Raw genomic sequence first — 20628 nt, forward strand, 5'->3', positions numbered from 1 at the left:
TTTTGCTCCATTGTAGAGTGTAAAAGATATGGTATGAGATAAGGCTTAGACAAAGTGGGGTTGTGACAGATTATAGAAAGCCTGAATATAAGACTTGAGGAGTTTGGAGAATTATTGAATGTTTTTTGTTTTTGTTTCTGTTTTTAACCAAGTCCTATCATGACCAGACTATGAGTAAAATTGATAAAATCGACAGGTTTTTTGGGATAGTGAGTAAAGTTAGGCAGATGAGTAAGCAGATTATTGCCACAGTCCAAAGATAGTATGAGAGCTTGTATTAGCATGGTATACAGGGGAGTAAAAAGAAAAGACCAGATACAAAAGAAATTCTGGAAACATTGACTGGACTTGGTAACTAATTGTACATGAGTGTGAAGAATGAAAGGCAACCCAGCCCTCTTCCAAACTTCCCATATTTCCAATCAAATGCCAAGTCTGAATGATTTTGTCTCTACATCTCTCACTTCTATTGCCTTCTCTCCAAACAATGGAATACTGCCATAGTTCAGGCTTCATCACCTCTCAAGAGGACTATTGTAACAGTCTTTCAAATAGTTTCCTTGCCTCAAGTTTCTTCCCTCTTCCATGTATCCTCCACACGGCTGCCAAAGTGATATTTCTAAAGCACAGGTTGCGCCTCTACTTTGTAAACTACAGTGATTCCTTACTATCTCCAGAATCTATTTCAGACCCATTTCTATGACATTTAAAGTCCTTCACAACCTGGCCACAGCCCACTTTTCCAGGTTTATCCTTCAGTTATTCCCTTGGTGTACACTATGAGCTGGCCAAACTAGTCATATTACTATTCCTCACATACAATATTCTATTTCCTGTATTAGACTGACTGACCCATGTTTAGAACCTCCATCTCTTAGAATACCTAGTTTCATTCAGTGTCACCTCCTACGTGAGACTTTTCCTGTCCCCACCTCCATCCCAGATGCTAATGCATCACCCTCCAAAATGATTTTGTATCTACTTTATATCTACTTATATATATTTCATCCTCACCTAATAGAAGATAAGCTCCGCAGGACAGGAAGTATTTAATTTCTGACTCTTTATCCCCAACACTGAATATATCACCTGGTGCATGGCACATACTTAATAAATCCTTGTTTAAATAAAAATGTTTCTTTAAAAAATAAATCCTAGTTAATTGATAATCCCAAGGTTTCAAATATAAGAGACTAGAGACTTCTAGCAAAAACAGAGAATCCCTAAGTAAGAACAGGCTTGGGAGAAAATATAAGTTGAATCTTGGATGTGCTGAATTTGTGGGGCCCATGGGATATTTAGACGATGATATGCTAAGACAGGGAGATAGAGGTACAGATCAAATACTGGAGAAAGGACATGGTTACAATCTACTGTTTCCATTCTACCTAGAAGCAATAGCTAAAGGTATGAAACTGAAAAGACTCATAAGGGATTGAGCAAAGGAAAATAAAGAGATCTCTGAAACCTTGGAGTAAATGATCTGTAAACCGTAAAGCACTATATAAATGTCAGCTGACAGCTACCTTAAGGGTTTGAGAGGAGAAATAGGAACCAGTAAAAATGTTGGAGAAGGAGCAGTCATTCAAAGAGGAGAAGAGCACTCAAGAAGGTAAGTGAGGAGAGACTAGATAGGAAGGAACCACCCTTTTAGACATTCTCAAGCCCCATTGCCCTTTCTGTCCTCTCAAGAAATACAAAGCAGTCAGAAGTCCCTTATAGTCTACTACTTTACAACTTACTTTTCAACAGCATACAGAGTTGCTAATGTAAAGGGACAATTTCAAGAGGTCTAGATTCCAATTAACTTTGTCCTTTAGTAATGGGATAAGAATCCTCAAGGTAAATGAAGTTTGCCAAAAATTCAATTGGGCATGAATTTATTATGCTCTTACTATGTGCTGGGTAATGATAATGTGGCTGCAGACCAAGACCAAATTTCTCTTAACATGATTTTCTTTTCTTCTTCCATCCCTTTTAGATTGAAAATATCAAGGAACAAAAGGAGGAAAATTTATGCAAGTAAATAAGTTATCTACTTTCTAGATTTATCCATGTCATGTTTTTTTCCTAATCAAAAGACTTTCTGCTCTTCCCCACTGCCTAATTCTGACCTTTTTTTAAATATAAGAGAAATTTGTCAATTCAACAAATGTACAATGACAACTAACTGCACACAAGTCATTGTGGCAGGAACTGAAAGATATAAAGATGTATCTTAATCTGGTTCTTATCTTTTTTTTGTGGTGCAATGGGGGGTTAAGTGACTTGCCCAGGGTCACAAAGCTAGTATCAAGTGTCTGAGGCTGGATTTGAACTCAGGTCCTCCTGACTCCAAGTAATATGGTTCTTATCTTCAAGGAGCCTGTCCTTTACTTCTACCTCTTTATGCATTTTTCTTAATGTTTTCTATTATATTAGTATAATTGTGCTGGGTCAAAGATTTTTGATGATTACTAACCAAATACTTTTAAAATTCTAGACTCAGTCCACACCTTTATGCATTATTTGCACATATGGAATTCCCTGTCATCCCAAAGGGGAATCTTTAGACAGATGATCAATTGAGATCAGAAGTTTTCTGAATTTCCCACGTTATTCAGATATTTAATGCATCTGATTGCTTAATAGATTTATTTTTGCATACTTCAAAATCACACTCTGTTTCAGCAAGACTAGTATATTAGCTTGTTGTTGCTCATTCTTATCCTAACAGTTGTGGCAATGTGTAACTTATAAGGCACACAAAAATGCCCTCTTAACATCAGCTGGAAACACTTTTCATACAAAAACCAAAGTCTAAACCTAACTTTATTTACTATAAAGGAAATTGATACTTTCAGGCATTTCAATCTTAAATTAATTAAAGAGCCAATTTGCAACTTGAGAAGATAGTTTCACCTACACTCTAGGTAAGGGATTTCCTCTAGAAAACCAGGATATGTTAAAAGGACACATAACCACACTGACATGCAATATGTTCAAACATTACTTATGGGAGAGGAAAGGTAGGGAGAGAGAAAAATCCCATGGCAAGCTGCCCACCCTCTACCTCACATTCTCCAATTAAACAAAATAAAGGATTGGTTAAAAAGGAGATAGTTTTTGTACTATATTCAACTATTTCTTTTATTCAATTTTTCCTTTCCTATTTTCTTTAACTACTTCTCTGTTGTGAAGTACTAAGGATAAGAAAACTTGATTGTGATGTATACAGTCAATGTTCCTTAAATAAAAGTTAAAACAAAAAACAATTGGTCAACATATTTTCAAAGAGCTCTTCCTGGCATGATTATCCTTAAATTCACAGAATCCCATTTGAGAGTGGGAGGGGACTTCCATGGCCATCCAGTCCAACCACCTTGGAAAAGAATGCCTGGTACAAAAAAATCTAAAATCGAGGGAATGCCCATCAATAGGGGAATGCCTAAACAAGGTGTGGTATATGAATGTAATGGAATACTATTGTGCTGTAAGAAACGATGAGCAGGAGGGGTTCAGAGAAACCTGGAAGGACTTACATGAACTGATGATGACTGAGAGGAGCAGAACCAGGAGTATATTGTACACAGTAACAGCAACATTGTGAGATGAACAGTGGGGATAAACTGGGCTCTTCTCAGCAGTGCAACAATCCAAAACAGTTTCAAAGAACTTGTGATAGAAAATGTTCTCAACATCCAGAAAAAAAGAACTGTGAATTATGAATGCAGATTGAATCATACTGTTTCTACTTTTGGACTGTTTTTTTTTCCCTTCTTGTTTGAGGTTTTTCCTTTGTGCTCTGATTCTTCTTTCACAAGATGACTAATGTAGAAATAGGTTTGATGTGATTGTACATATACAACCTATATCAGACTGCTTTCCATCTTGGGGAGGAGGGAGGAAAGGGAGGGGGGAGAAAAGAAAAATTTAGAACTAAAAATCCAGTGAAAACAAATGTTGAAAACTATCCTTATATGTAATATGTAACTGGAAAATAATAAAATTAAATTTAAAAAAGATTAGTGGGCCTGGGACACTTCTGTTGAGGCAACAGAGCCCAATGGCTATAATATTAGTTTACATTTGTTTCACATATATTATTTCATTTGAGCTTAATAAAACAACCCTATATGATAAGCAGATGGATTTCAGGAAAAACTGGAAAGACTTACAGGAACTGAGGCAAAGTAAAGTGAGCAGGACCGTTGTACACAGTAACATTGTTCAATAATCAACTATGACTGATTTAGTTCTCCTCAACAATACAATGATCCAAGACAATTCCAAAAGACTCATAATGGAAGATGCTATCCACATCCAGAAAAAGAACTGGTGAAGTCTGAATGCAGATCGAATCTACATTTTCACTTTTTTTGGTTTTGCTTTTGTTTTTTTTCATGGCTTTCTCTTTTGTTCTCTTTCTTCTTTTACAACATGACTAATGTGGAAATATGTTTTACATGATTGCACATGTATAACCTATATCAGATTGTTTGCCATCTTGGGGAGAAGGGGAAAAGGAGGGAAGGATGGAGAAAAATTTGAACTCAAAATCTTTCATAAAATGAATTGAAAATTGTCTTTACATGTAATTGGGGGAAATGCTATTAAAAGAAAAAGATCTTTAAAAAAAACAACAACCCTGTGAAGTAAGGGAGGCATTATCCTCAGTTTAAGAGGTGAGAAAACTAGAGCTCAGAAAGGCTAACACCCAAGGTCCCATAGCTAGTTAGTGGCTAGTTAGTGGGGAATAAGACCTCCGCCCCATTTTTTTAATGGTGGAAAACCATGTCCACAAAGAACAGAATAGAAAGACATTATTTGCAACTGCACTAAGGACCTTATGTACTATTTCAGGGGCAATTAAAAGGACTCCTCCCTCCCCCAAACCAATCTCTTCTTCCATTCATTGATGCCTTAAGTTCTTCTAAGCAAGACAAACAAAACCTTTCAGGCCAAAGTTAGAGCTAAGGCTTAAAGTACTAATTCCCTGGTAGAGATAACACAGAAATTGAAACTGATTCATACCAAGGTGAAAACTCTATGATATCCTTCTGTAGTTTTTATGGTAGGAAGGAGATAGAACATAAGAATGAACACAAGTAGCTTACAGAGCAGAGTCAACTAGGGACACAAAGGTTTTTAAAAGTACAGAGCCAAAAAAAAAGAACTGGGGAGTATAGATGCTGAATGAACCATACTATTTCTTTTGTCTTTGGTGCTGTTGTTTTTCTATTTTGAGGTTTTTTGTCATTGCTCTGATTTTTCTCTTATAACATGACTAATGCAGAAATATGTTTAATGTTATTATGTGTGTGTATATATATATATATATATATATATATATATATATATATATATATATATATATATATATATATAACCTATATCAGATTACCTGCTGTCTAGGGGAGGGGGAGGGAGGGGAGGGAGGGAGAAAAATCTGAAATTGGAAAGCTTGTATAAATAAAAGTTGAGAACTATCTTTACATGTAAAGGGAAAAAAAATAAAATACTTTATTACAAAAAAAAAAAAAGAAGTACAGAGCCCCTGCTCTCAGAAAGCTTACATTGTAATAGGGGGAATAAGATATGAACACTGTAATACTTCAGTGAATTCATTATATGATTACTTCCTCCAAGGGAAGAAGTATCTCTCCATCAATACATATCTGTCCCATCCCCTCTGTGAAATATGTACCCAGACCAGAGTGGGGCTCAATTCATTTGCATATGAATCCCTTTAATGAGGACTCCTCATACAGGCAGAAATATTGAGATATCTATTTTCATTAAAGCAGAGCATCACATGTAAGTGAGCTTTCAGCCTTAGTCTTTTGTTGTTGCTATTCAGTAATGTCCAACTCTTCATGACCCCATTTGGGGTTTTCTTGGCAAAGATACTACAGTGGTTTGACATTTACTTGTTTAGCTCATTTTACAAATGAGGAAACTGAGGCAAACAGGGTGAAGTGACTTGCCCAGGGTCACACAGATAGTAAGTATCTGAGGCTAGATTTGAACTCATGAAGATGAATATTCCTGATTCCAAGCCCAGTACTTTATCTACTGTACCACCTAGCTGCCTGAGCCTTGGATTACCTTATTTCATTTAATATAAGGTAGAGAATGTTATGGACAAAGGAGCTATCTGGACATAGTCTGAAAATCTCATGTATGCTATGTTTGGTTTTTTTCTTTTGGAAGGCTTTGGGGGGGGGGGGTTTTGCAGGGCAATGGGGCTTAAGTGACTTGCCCAGGGTCACACAGATAGTAAGTGTCAAGTGTCTGAGGCTGGATTTAAACTCAGGTTCTCCTGAATCCAGGGCTGGTGCTTTATCCACTGCAACACCGAGCTGTCCCCTATGTTATGTTTGGAATAAATAGTTGGGGGTGCAGTGTCATGACTTGAGATTCCTACATCTCCCAAAAAAGATATAAGAGAAGTGAGGAGAAGTGGAGAACGGCATGAAAAAGTACTAGTGGGGAGCAGCTAGGTGGTGCAGTGGATAGAGCACCAGCCCTGGAGTCAGGAGTACCTGAGTTCAAATCCGACCTCAGACACTTAACACTTACTAGCTGTGTGACTCTGGGCAAGTCATTTAACCCCAACTGCCTCACTAAAAAAATTTTTTAAATTTAAAAATTTTAAAATTTAAAAAAGTACTAGAGGGAAGCAGTAGAGGGAAGTGGGGAGAGCTAAAGGAGTTACCAATCATGAGAAGCCACAAAAGCATGCTTATATAAACAGCTGTCTGCATGATGAGCATAAAGAACCAGCCCACTTTCATACCCTCTTTGGCTACCCCTGAATCTGGACATGGACTGGGACCTGCTCCTCCTACTAGTTTTTCCTCACTCTATCAAGTACTCTCCTGGAACACCTCTTCCATTGGCCAACCCCACAGCTTCTATAGGCCGCTACTCATTGGTCTACACCCCCGACAGCTCTCAAATAACTACAGCCTATTCCTTTGCAAAATAGTTAAGCCTTCTATTTCCATGTTTCTTGAAACCTTAAGGAACCTTTCCATTTTACCTATCTCCTATACCCATAAATTACTGCTATGCATCAAGAAGTCATTTCAAAATATGAGTCCAGTTGTACATCATAAGTTACCTAATCCCCCTCTTTTGTTTTGTCTATTTCATCATACTCCATTTTTCCTTTCAGTTTTTTACAAGTGAATTAATTTTCAATAAGCTTTCCTGAAATACACACCTGTACACACACACACACACACACACACACACACACACACACATGAGTACTCTTGTTAGCAATGTATTAATTTCATCCTAAAGATAATCCAGGATCAATCTTGTATTTCTTAAAGCAAACTTTCGGGAAATTCATACACATCATGTGCTTTTTAAAAAATTCAACTTAAAGTTACTCTGATCAGGGAAAAATAGTTAAAATTTAGCCATTAGTACTGGGAGTCAAACACTAAAAACAGTCCTGTGTAAGTACTTAATTTGGATGGTTGATGATGGCTCAGTGTTTTCTTAAGGGCCTCAATTCAACAGACAGAAAGAACTTTGTTTTTTCCTATTTCATTCACCAAGATTTTTAATATATTGCTAAAAGAAAAAAGACCCCTTAGGCCAGAAGCCTAGTGCTGAAATACTTACATAAAGAGGCACTTCATGAGAGCTCAACTCCATTATTTCAGCATCTGCAACAAAAACAACAAATCAAAGGAGTTACTGAACGAGGTACCATGTAACAGGTTGGTGAAGTCTCTTTCATTTTACTCCCTTCAAATATTATGGCTGATAAGAAAAAGACTAAATATATTAAATAGGCAGTCAGCAGAAAGAAATGTTGTAAATGAGAACTTATTTAAACATTTATTGAGAATTTATTAAAATATTATAAATTATTATTTATTAGATTGTATTAAGAAATGCTGTAAATGAGAATGCAACATGTCTTCTGGCATGTTCTTGCTGTCTCCTCACATAAGCTTTTTTTTAAGAAAAGAATCCCTATTCCTTAAGTCACTGATCACTTCCATGAACCATCAAAAAAAAATTGAAAGATTGAAATTTAGTTCATTTGTTTCCCTGGGAGGTGGAGAGTAGATCTGGCCTTATTGTTTCATTGGTCTGGGAATAGCCAATAAGGAAACTTCCCCTATGAACCAATCAATCCCTAATCTGCACGAGAATGTCTTGGAGAATTAGTTACCTGGGGAGTGAAGGGTCTTGCCCAGGGTCATAGAGTCAGTATTATGTCAAAGGGAGGACTTGAATCCAGAACTTGAGCTCTCTCTCTCTCTGGCTTCTGCCCTTCAGTTGGTGCAAGCAACTGTAGACTTTCCAGGTTTTGGTGAGTGAACACAGAAAACCCTAAATTCTTTTGAATTAGCTTAATTGGAAACGATCTGGGGATTGCATAGGCTAAGTTTAGAGTTAAGAGTATTTATCTGTTTTTCTTTTTCCTATTTCCTTATCTTTGATTTTTATTAGTTTCACCTTTATTGTTTAATTAATTCCCAAGTAATAAAATCTGATCCTTCTGTGAATTAAAGCTGTAAGGCTCCTTTCTTATTGGCCTGGGAGAAATATCTAAAAGAGCAGTTCAGAGGGCAGGGTGAACCTAAAGGTCCTTCATATTTCCAGGACCCCAAAATTTTGGTGAGTCACCCAATTAACACTCTGTATATCAAATTTTGGCCCTCACACTTTTCTACAAAGGCCCACACTATGACGACTCGATCAGTCAATCACAATGTCTGGCACACAGTAGGAACTTAATAAATGTTTACTGACTGACTGATGTTGCTAAGCAGATAGGCTGTGCTGCTTCTTTTAAGTAAAACCTCTCTGCTAGGTAGGTGGAGACACAGCTTTGATCTGCCCCTTTGCCTAACCCTTTAAGGATATCACTTTAACAGACTACAAGCTGTTCAGAATCACCAAAGTATCTTCCTGGGAAAAATCAATAAGACTCTCACTGGCCCCAAAAGTTAATTTGTAATTTTGTTGGAAATTGTCTAGGCTCCCGCAGCTTTTGGGGGAAAGTGGAAAACAGTGTGATTATTTCTATTATTTGTTATTTTAATATTTCTATTTATATTATTAAGATTATAATATGAAAGTGAGCCATCAATACTATTTTACTTTTAGAACAATAGTTATAAAAGAAAAATTACATTCAGAAAACACAAAAATTATGTCAACTGTAAGTTAATTATCCTATAGCAAATGTAAAAGGAAAAAAAGAGAAAAACATTTGAGGACAGTTGATAATCATCAGATGAAATTTTTAAATCTTGACATAAATGACATGGTATTTAAATTCATCAACAAGAACCCCCAAATAGACTATAAGCTCCTTGAGGGCAGGAACTTTTTAAATTTTTCTCTTTGTATGCCCACTGCCTGACCTTGATCATCAATTATAACAATGCAGAGGTGCCCCTCCAGGAAGTCACAGTTTTCAGAAGCTTGGCAGAAGGAACAAGGAGAGCCCAGCAGTTACCAGGATTGAGTGTGGCCATGGCTTCAGCCTATAGAAGACGCTCCAGGCTTGATGGTGGCTGGGCAGACCTCAGAAACAGTGTAGGTACCAAGGGCTCTTACTCCCTTCACACAGAAACAAGTACCACCTCTAGCTTAGAAACTAAAGGCAGGGGCCCCAAAGCTCTCATTAAAAGAGTAAATAAGACAGGAATATGACCAGCATGTGAGAAAAATGACTTAAAACTCTACCTTGCAGGGAAGTTTCTGCTCCCTAACTATATTACACCAGCTTTCCTTTAGGGTTCCAAGTGGGTGTGTCCATTGCTAAGGAAAAAGATTGTTGTTCAGTTGTATCCAACTCTTCATGACCATAGCATGTCAATATTGTTCACTGGGCTTTTCTTAGCAAAGATACTGGAGTGACTGCAATTTCCTTCTCCAGTGAATGGAAAAGATGCCCAAATGCTATTTCTAATCCTCTGATTAAGGACACATCCAGAGGAAAAAAGAAAACATATATTGGGGATACGGGAAGACTATTCTTTATTCATTATTTCCTGAAAAGAACTACTTCTCTGAAGAGAAGAAACTGAGGTACAAAAAAAAGTAAGTGACTTTCCCAAGGTCACACAACTATTAAGTGTCTGAGGTGGTTTCTTAACTCAGTTCTGTCCAGGGCCTTCTCCACTATACCAAGCTCCCTTTCTCATTACAAAACAATAATGCTTTTCTTGTTTTCCTGTCACAGAGAAACTGAATTAAACCCTAATTTAAGCACATATACAAGTTTCTTGTCCTTAGAAGAGATGTGGAGAAAATTCAAAGAGAAAAAAATATGATAGATACTCAAAACCCACCTGGATTCTCTAATTGTATTTTTTCTAAATTAATTCCCCTTTCACAGCAACAAGTTCTGTATTCACTTGTAGAACTGAATGACTAATCCAAGCAACTTTTACTTTAAGCTTATGCATAAAAGAGAATTTTATATTTGCCAAACAAGTTACAACTGGCCACTCCTTGTGCATTATCTCTCTGCCCTAAATACCAGGCAGAGAGGCCCCGTTGTACCTTGCTTTATTTTCTAATGATAAATTTTCCATTGAGATTCTAGAAAACATAATTTTTTAATGTATTAGGTAACACTGAAAATATTTAGGATACTGCAGAAAGACTTCATGTTGATGTATCTTTTTTCTTTTTCTTTTTCTTTTTCTTTTTTTTTTTTTTTTTTGGTGAGGCAATTGGGATTAAGTGACGTGCCCAGGGACACACAACCAGTAAGTGCCAAGGCTGAATTTGAACTCAGGTCCTCCTGACTCCAGGGCTAGTGCTTTATCCACTGTGCCACCTAGTTGCCCACATATATCTTTAAAATAAATAAATAAATAACACTGTAGTTCAATTTATATTTTCCTAAACAGTTTCAGGAGAAAACAAGAAATAATATCTTTCCAAAGATTGGCTGACTAGTCCTGGGGGAAAGTTTCCAGTATAAAACTTTGGGTTTAGCCATATTTTTGGTTTTCTGTTCTTTTTCTGTTGTTTTTTGCTTTAATTTGGTTCCCACAACCAAATTCTTCCAAAAGGAATACCAGGGTACAATGTACAACAGTATACAATGTTGCCAGTTTATAGTAACAGTCATATTGGACATTCATTTCTTTGGTTGTTACAACAAGAAAATGAAATATTAGAACATGTTTGGCAATAAGAACAAAAACTAGGGATACAAAATAACCACTAGAAAGTAAGAAGGAAGGAAGGAAGGAAAGAAGCATTAATTATGTACCTTCTCTGTGTGGGTACTGTGCTAAGCACTTTATAAATATTACCTCATTTAATCCTCACAACTCCGAGAGATAGATTCTATTTTTATCCCCATTTTACAGTTAAGGAAATTGAGGCAGACAGAGGTGAAGAGACTTGACCAGGGTCATACCACTTGTAAGTGTCTCAGATCACATTTGAACTAAGGTCTTCTACTGCACTACTTAGCTATCTCCAACTAGAGCTGACATAAATATATATACACACTGGCCAAAACAAGACATTTCTTTGTTTTTTGAAAGGCAAGGTTTCTCACACTTCAACATCTGAATAAAATGCAACAGATGATGCTTAAGAAGGAAAAAAACACCCCCTCAAATTTGTGGATCTTTGTGTGTACTAATCATTTTTTGTACTTAACAACATGGTCCTGTGAAAAACAGTAAATTTGAGGTAAAAAAAGCAAAACGCAAACCACCCTGGATTCACATGCCAGTGCTGCTGCTTACTAGCTCTTTGGCCCTGAACAAATAAGTTCACCCCTTTAGCCATCTCAGTTTCTTCATACAATGGGGAATCTTTGAAGGCTCTTCCCACTAGTCGAGGAAATGTTATCCTGATCAAGGCATAATTCACACACTCAGAAAGATATTCTCTTGCTCAGTCCAATAACAAGCTAATATAAGCATAATGATAAGGATTTGGGATTTCTTTCACTTATACTAAGGAGAAAGAGTAGCCCCACCACACCGCCGAAAAAAACAGTAGAATGGTCAAATGTTTACTTAAAAATAAAAATGAGGCTTTCCTAAACAAATTTGAATAAAAAAGGCAAAAGATTTTTGTAAATTAACAAGTTGTTGGGAAAACTAACAGTCTGCAGAAATATTCTTCTGCCTAGAGCTATTGAACTATCCAGGTGTACACAGCTTAAGGTAAAATGAAGAGTTGAACTATCTAATGAACTTAGACCATGAGGAAATGCTTCAAGATTAGGAAAAAACCAATAAATCAATAACACCTCACTAATTCAAATTGGGAGTAGGGATTAGTGCATGATCTAAACCAGAGATCACAAATTTTAACAGAAACTCTACACTTTAGTTCATAGAATCACAAACTGCTGAGAAAACCTGCCAAACCCAACAAGTAAATATGTGTAATTTTCATTACTATTTATATGGGAATGATGTGCCAAAAAATGGAGGTCTTGAAGTAGGTTAAATATGTCCCCACTGCAATCAGTACATTATTGCCAATTCTTTGTCAGTCAGTATGAAAATCAATCAACAAATACTTTCTGAGTTAATACTTTGTACATACATATAACAAGTTCAACATCAGCAGAAGAGAAAGTTCACAAGGTTATAGGCTAGGGATTAAATGTGTAATTTCATTCCTATAGGGAACTCCTAGATAAGAAATCTTCCTCTGCCAATAATAGTTGACATTTACATAGTGCTTGAGAGTTTACAAAGTACTGGGTCAACCTTTATCTCATTTTATTATGACTAATTAGCAAGTGGTATAAAAGAAGGAAGGACACAGGAAGCACTTGGAAATGGTTTGAACAAAGACAAACTATGATATGAGGTTTGAGAATTATCCTGTTATATTCGGGGTTCAATGTGTCAACTAATGGGAGTTGTGGAGAAGTAGGGTGAGATAAGGTCGTGGCCAGATAAGAGAAGGCCTTGAATGGTGGTCTGAAAAGTTTATTATCATATAATCAACACAAGGGAACCAGTACTGTGTGGTTTCACAAAAGGCAGAAAGAAAAAGAATCCCAAGGTAGAAGACGTCATCCACATGATTAAATGTGGAAAGAAATAATAAAAGATTAGTTCTAAGAGATGGCTGAGTAGATACAAGGAGAGGTCACTGGTGACTTTCCAGAAAGCACTTTCAATACAACTGAGGGGATGGAAGCCAGATTTCAAGGGGTTAAGGAAAGAATGGATGGTAAAAGAGTGGAGGCCATAAGTATAGGCCACACCTTCAAGAAGTTTGGCAATGAAGGAGAAATAAAGATTGTAGCTGAGGGGGGCAGTTAGATGAGACAGTAGAGTCAAACAAGGGGCATTGTTATTTTTTTCCCTTAAGTTAAAAGAGCCCTGTGTATCTTTAGAGGAAAAAGAAGGTTAACTGGAAAGACTTATATGAACTGATAAATAGTGAAGTGAACAGAACCAAGAGAACATTGTGCACAGTGACAGCAATTTTGTTCAGTGAAGAACTGTGAATGACAACTATTCTTAGCAATACAATGGTCCAAGACAATCCCAAAGGAAATAATAATGAAAGCATACTATCCACCTCCAAAGAAAGAACTGATATTGATTGAACACATACTGAAGCATGCTATTTTTCACTTTCTTTCATTTGTTTTCTTTTATTCAGGTTTTCTTGTACAAAATGAATAATATGGAAATGTTTTATGTAATTGCACAAGTATAACCTATATCTGATTGCTTACTGCCTCAGACAGGGAAGGAGGGATAGAATTTGGAACTCAAAACTTTAAATAAAAATGTTCATTCAAAAAAAGAAAAGTTGGGGCAGCTAGGTGGCGCAGTGGATAGAGCACTGGCCTTGGAGTCAGGAGTACCTGAGTTCAAATCCTGCCTCAGACACTTAACACATACTAGCTGTGTGACCTTGGGCAAGTCACTTAACCCCAATTGCCTCACTAAAAAAAAAAAAAGAAAAGTTAAATGTCAGAGAGAACATAATTTTGTTTCAGAGAGGCCTTTAAAAATACAGGTAAGACCATCTTGATGAAGTTTACAATAGAGTACCTGTATTCTGGCCTGAGAAAGAAACAAGGGTCTTGAAACCTATATCCTAGTTTATGATTCTAAGATTTTTAACCCTACATCAATTATGGACTCTGGATAGTTATGCTCATTACTTTAAAATTTTTAATCCTACCATTTTTCAAATCAACAAGTATTTGTTAAACACCTACCACATAGAGGACATGCTCTATGTGAACCTTGTACATTCCTTTTTATTGACTCAGGTCATGAGTAAGTATATCACCTCCTTGAGGGCAGGGACAGTTTTTGTGCTTTTGCCTTTCTTTGTATCTGACTCTCTGAACAGATGTTGTTGCTTCAGACAGTGAGACCTGGGACAGCCCTTAGCCTAAAAACGTCAAGGTCTCCCATTGCATCCCAGGCCATCTCCAGTTGTCCTGATTTATATCTTGTCACTGGACCCAGATGGCTCCATAGGAGAGTGAGGCTGGTGACTTTGCACAGCCCTCCCTCACTGAAATCCAATTCACTGCAAGTCATGACATCACTTCTCTATGTCACTGGTCCTCTCTGAGAACAAAGGACAAACAATAACAACAATCTGACTTCCTTTGTGCCTGCCATGTGGTAAGGAACTAAAGAATGCTCTTCGTGAGAGGGACTGGATAGACCAAAATGAACCAAAATCTGCCCTCCAAGAGTTTGTAATTCAGTAGCAGCAATGGTGTTATATAAAGAGAGTCAAGAGATCTGAGTTGGAATCCCAGCTTTAGCATTTTCTATCTGGGTGATAGTGGTCAAATCCCTTCAACCCCTTATTCCCAATTATCTCATCTCTAAAACTAGAATCACACCTTCACAACCTGTCAGGGTTGTTTTAAGGCAGGTGTTCTCAATTGGGTCCATGAACTTTGGGGGGGGGGGTGTTTGTTTGTTTGCAGGGCAATGAGAGTTGAGTGACTTGCCCAGGGTCACACAGCTAGTAAGTGTCAAGTGTCTGAGGCCAAATTTGAACACAAGTCCTCCAGAACCCAGGGCCAGTGCTTTATCCACTGTGCCACCTAGCTGCCCTGGGTCCATGAATTAAAAAAAAAAAATTCTGATAACTATATTTCAGTAGACTAGGTTTCCTTGGCAATTCTATGGTTTTATTTTACACAATTAAAAGCATTATTCTAAAGAGAGGTCCATGGGCTTCCCCAGATTGTCAAACATGTTCATGTTATAAAGAAAGGCTAAGAATCTCTGTTTTAAGACAAGCACTGGGTAACCCTATATGAACGGTGGGGTTATTATTGACACAGGAGGATAAGGCATGTACACAATGAACTACAAGTAAGCACATGATAAGTATATAAGAAAGATTCAGAGGAGAGATTCAGGAAGGGAGATGACTTCTAGTTGGGAATTTTGGGCAAATTATAAGAAGGTAGGGAAACCTGTTCTCAGTCTGGTAAGATGAAAAGAATCTGAAGAGGCCAGGATATGGAGAGAGTACATTCCAAGCGGAGGGTACAGCTTATACAAACATATAAAGGTGGGAGAGGGCAAAATGAGGTCATACTTTTGAACTGGAAAATAGAGTGGATGAAAGAGAGGGATGAGAAATAAGCCTGGAAAGGTAGATTAAAAATAAATAGTACAGGGCCTTGAATGCCAGATTAAATTTAATACTTTATTCTCTAGCCTTTAAAGAGTTACAAACTGGTTTTGAGCTGAAGGATATGACTAGACCTATGAATTAGGAAAAGTAATATGACATTGGTATGAAGGATGAATGGATCAGAAAGGAGATCAGGAGCTGGGAGACAAGTTAGGAGACTATTAGTTTTGCTGAAAGGTTTTTTTTTTCTTTTTCACTCTTCATTATAAAGGATTATTCTCTGGGTGGGAATAGGAATTGAAGAGGATATAAAAACAAAAGGTATCAGTAAAATATTTAATCTAAAATGGAGATGATAATATGAAGATTGCTTATAAACTTTTAAGCACACTATACATGTGACTTATTATTACTCTCATGATTATTAGAGTGAAGCAATGTGAGTAGAAAAGTGGGGCCAGATACCAGAAATATTAAAGAAATAAAATTTATAAGACTTGGTAACTAGCTGAACATAGCGTAGAGAGAAGTGATAGGACTGCTTTCTTGAAAGGTCTTCATGGCTGTCATGTGGTAGAAGAATTCAACTTGATCTTCTTAGCCCCAGAGAGCAGAACTAGGAATAGGAAGGCAACAATTTAGCCTAATGTAATAACTATCTAACAATGAGCACTATCAAAGTGGAAAGACTGCTGCAAAACGTAGTTATCACTGGAAGTCTTAGAGCAGAAGCTGGACCACAGATGCAACAAATTACTTATCACAGATGTAGAGGATTCATTTTCAGGTAGAGAGTAGACAAATTACTTCTGTGATCCTGTGATGACTTAGATTCTCTTATTCTACAAAACAAGGCCCAGAAAGTTTCAATATATTTCACCTACCAGATTATGGAATGCATACAATTTTAGGAGGAAAATTTAATAACTGTATTAAGTAACTAATTTTTTATAATATCCATTAGCAATTGCTGTTAAATAACATGTTTCCTTTACAGATTTGAAATAGTCTTCTTTTCCTATTTTAAAATTATCATCTTGGGGGGAGCAACTTCTGAATCCACATAAATTCAGTTGGGATGAAAATTCTAATTAACAACATATAAATTCCTCACTGACAGTTAACCAAGAAGCATCAAGAGAATGTTAGTCTGTCTTTCTAGGCAACCTTCAGTCAAGTTAAATGCTTTCCAAAACATTCAAAGGGACATCTCCCCTCTTCACAGTATTTACTTATACTCATGTCCTTGGAAAAACAAAAAAGTCCTCTTATCTTTTCATGTTTTTATGGCTCTCTCCTACAGAGTCACTTCCTAAAGCAACACAAAACTCAACATTTTGACATGTTCATATACACTATTACAAAAGAACTCAACTTTACCCTTTGAAGAACCTAAAGCAATAGATGCCAAATGAAAGCAGATCTTTACATGCCACACACTACTTTCTACTTTTTCTAGAAAAGAAATTCAACCTGTAGAATAACATTCACAGCAACAGGATAGGCAGGTGTATACATGCTGAATATGTGATCAGTTTTTAGTTAGAAGTTAGTCACATAAATATAACTTTTAGCAGTTACCTCCTCAAACTTTTTTTAAAAATATACCTGTCCTCTTCCCAATTTCCTCAGGGCCCCAACTTTCTGGTATGTGGTAACTAGCTAATCTGATAAAGTATTTTGGATTAATTTGATGATAATGAGTGGGGATGGATTTAAAATATGTGCATTAAAACAAGGACTTTATGGAGACAGTCTTAAGCTGAAGGGGTGAATCTAAATATAGGAATTTCAGGTAGTGTAGTAAAGAGGTAAGATGCTGAGAGAATTAGGCCTATTGACCTAATCACACTACATTTATTGTTGTTGTTGTTTGTCCTTCGTTTTCATTTTCTAAGAGGCCCAAGGACATCATGGGGTGATATCTTGACTTGTGGGTGAATTGGATATAAGCTAAGCAGAATCTCACAAAGTTTTCAGCCTCATTCTCTCTTCCAGAGTCAAGGAAGTCCAGTGGCAAGACAAAAGTCAGAATGACTGGTAATAGCCCTGAATGCAGTGGATGACCCTGGCATCTTCAATGTCTGGCCAAGCTCTAGGCTAACTGTTCCACTTGCAACAACCAGGTCTCTGTGTGCACAGAGGTATGTGTGTGTCACCTATTTGTTTGAGTATACAGTCTATAACTTTATATATTAAAAAGATTCATGGCCAAGCATGGTGTCTTTTAAAATGAAATTTGGTACAGTACTTATCATAACAATGCAGACACAGTGTAGTGGACAGAGAACTGGCCTCACATCTGGTAAGACTTGGCTTCGTTGTCTTGCCTCTGACACAAACTGGCTATGGGATCTTGGAAGTGTTACTTAACACATCTCAGTGCTTCAGGCAACTCTCTAGGGCTATAAATCATACAGCAAATATAGCTTACATTGATATCCTTACCAGAAGCTCTTTATTCCAATTACATCGGAGGTCTGATTTTAAAAACAAAACAAAACTTAATGATGATAATCTCATACTCATCTTTCTCAATGGAGTTCAGATAGCAATAGTGCTGGAACGAGTTGCTATCTTGCTATTATTCTTTCATATTCAGTGTTCTCCAAACCATTACACAAGTGGATAAAATAACACCATTTGATAATTAAAGTATTGGGATATAAACTCATTTTCTGTAGAAGCACTTTAAAAAATAAGGCTTCTCTGAGATAATGCCAATAAAAGAGAGAGCAATGAGGATAATATTCTCTTATCTTGCCCCCATATGGTTTTTATTTTCTCTGCAAGGTCTTTATATTTTTAAAACTTCTTATTACACATAACTTGGAGGTCATGAATATTTGGTATGGCAACATATATTTAAAATATTGCTCTTACTTTTTATGGATCATTGCTATATCTGAGCAATTGTGGGTAACAGTTTTATCTGAGATAATGCTACAGGTCTGGTACCATTTATCTGTTGAATTTTCAAAAGTTTTTTGAGATCTTTCTAGTCACCAAGTTCTATCTCCCTAGATATTCAGTAGGTGCTAAATTTCTCTTTCTGTGATGTATTGCACATTTCCTTCCACTTCCTTGTGTAATCTGCACTGATCAATAAGTCTGAATTCCTTAAGGAAAATCCATCTGTAATTTTTGGCATCAAAGACCTCATTTTGAATTGCCAGAATGAACTCCTCTGTCTAAAAACAAACCAGGATGACTGAGACATTTGACTGATACTTCTTTATCAACACATTCATTGTTGGTTGTATTGAAGTAGATGTTACCTGCACAGGGCCTTTTGATTCTTCTCTAAGCTCTTAATCATTTCATAGGCTACATCCAAAGGTAACCACTTAGAGTAACATTCAACAAATCCAGAGGTATGAGCCTATAGCTAGCCTTTGTCTGTTTACCAAAAGCATTTTTGTAAGTTTTTAACCTACCATGTGCTTTCGTGGCATGAAAATATCATAGAATCATAGATTTAAATTTGAAAAAGATATTAGGACACCTTATCCAACTCACCTATTTTGTAGATAAAGAAAGAGAAGCCCAAAGAAGTTAAATGACTCACCGAAAATCACACAGCTAAAATCACAAACATTGGCAGACTCAGTATTTGAACCCATGCCCTCTGACCACCTTCCTCTTTTTTTTTTTTTGACAAGGAAAAATTCCTCCAGAATTAGATGGGTTTTTTGTTAGAATACTTTCCACATCAGATATGGTCCATTTTACCAAAAGTGTTACATTAAGACTGGGTTTGCATTGGTGTTGATTGACTCATACAAGTTCCTCCCATTGAATTTTTATTTTAGGATGCCAGTAAGTCTCTAAACATAACGCATCCCTAAGTTTCTGCTTCATAGCTATATGCTTGGTGAGTCTTGCCTGCAAGAGACTAAGATTTTTTATTTATTGCTGTTATCATCCATTGCTTTAATTTAACTACTCAATTCAAATAATCGAACTTTTCTAGGCATAAACAATAATTTTATTCTTACTGAGTCTAAATCACATTTTTATATAAATGGATGCAAACTCCATGCAATGAAGAAGCAGTTTAATGTGTTTTTGATAAAGTCATTTAACTTGATGTTATCATCAAGTGATAAATACATTGGTATCCTTTCTGGTCAAGGCAGCAAAGTGATGGAAACAGAACTACCTAACTCAACCCATATACCAGCAAAGACCAAAAAAGGCGCCAGACCAAATAAATATTAAGAAATACAGAAAGAAGTCTAAGGAAGGGGTTTGGACTGAGGACACTACTCAGAGATTTTCCATCCTGAAGGGCACTGGTATCTATACCATGAAACATAGCTCTGCACTCCCAAGGTGGTCAGGCATCTGGAGTGCTCTGATTCCCATCATAACAAGAGTAAAAGTATCATCAACAGGGTAGTCAAGTATCCACAGTGAAGGGCAGGGAGGGCCTGAACATGTCAGTGAGGAAGACCCAAGGCAGTCAAACATCTGCAGGGCATGCTTCAAGGGCTCTGAAAGTTTAAAGTATAGCCACCCCTGACAGCTTTGAAGAGCTCAGCACTCTGTACTTGGTTGCTATATGTGAGCCTCGGATCTGAAGTAATATGTGCAGATACCAGTGGAAATTAGAGCCAGGATCCCAGATAATTTTAAGATCAGGACTAAGCAAAGGCCTACTATCTGAACCAAGAGTGCAGGACCATTAGGTGCTTGAAACAAAAAAGTCCCAATTCTAGAATAAGCCTAGACATATGAATGTACTGAGATACTAATGATTTAAAAAAAAAAACAACTTTGTGTATTGAGGAACATTCAGGACACAAACCTAAGAAGAGAAACTATACTGTGATTATTGGCAGACACTGAACTAAAGGTATAGCTGGTCACCCAGGCAATAGAATTTTTGGAAGAAAAGAAGCAAGAGATTTTACAAGGGTGTGTAAATAAAATGAGAACTCTAGAGCAGCTTCTTAAATTTTTTCCACTGACAACCCCTTTTTGCCCGAGAAATTTTTACATGATCCCAGGTACACAGGTACATAAAATAGGTACACA

General features: G+C 36.8%; 1 protein-coding gene across 1 annotated transcript in view; it reads right to left on the minus strand.

Moving 5' to 3' along the window:
- The window catches only part of ARHGEF28 (Rho guanine nucleotide exchange factor 28), a 392384-nt gene that overhangs the window by 330459 nt on the left and 41297 nt on the right, over window positions 1-20628 (minus strand). Inside the window, exon 3 of the mRNA XM_043976410.1 lies at window positions 7621-7664. Within this exon, the coding sequence (XP_043832345.1) occupies window positions 7621-7653 (33 nt within the window). The 5' untranslated portion in view covers window positions 7654-7664. The remainder of the gene's footprint in view (window positions 1-7620; window positions 7665-20628) is intronic.

The sequence above is a fragment of the Dromiciops gliroides genome, chromosome 1 (genome assembly GCF_019393635.1).
Source record: "Dromiciops gliroides isolate mDroGli1 chromosome 1, mDroGli1.pri, whole genome shotgun sequence".
In the NCBI taxonomy this organism is placed as follows: Eukaryota; Metazoa; Chordata; class Mammalia; order Microbiotheria; family Microbiotheriidae; genus Dromiciops; species Dromiciops gliroides.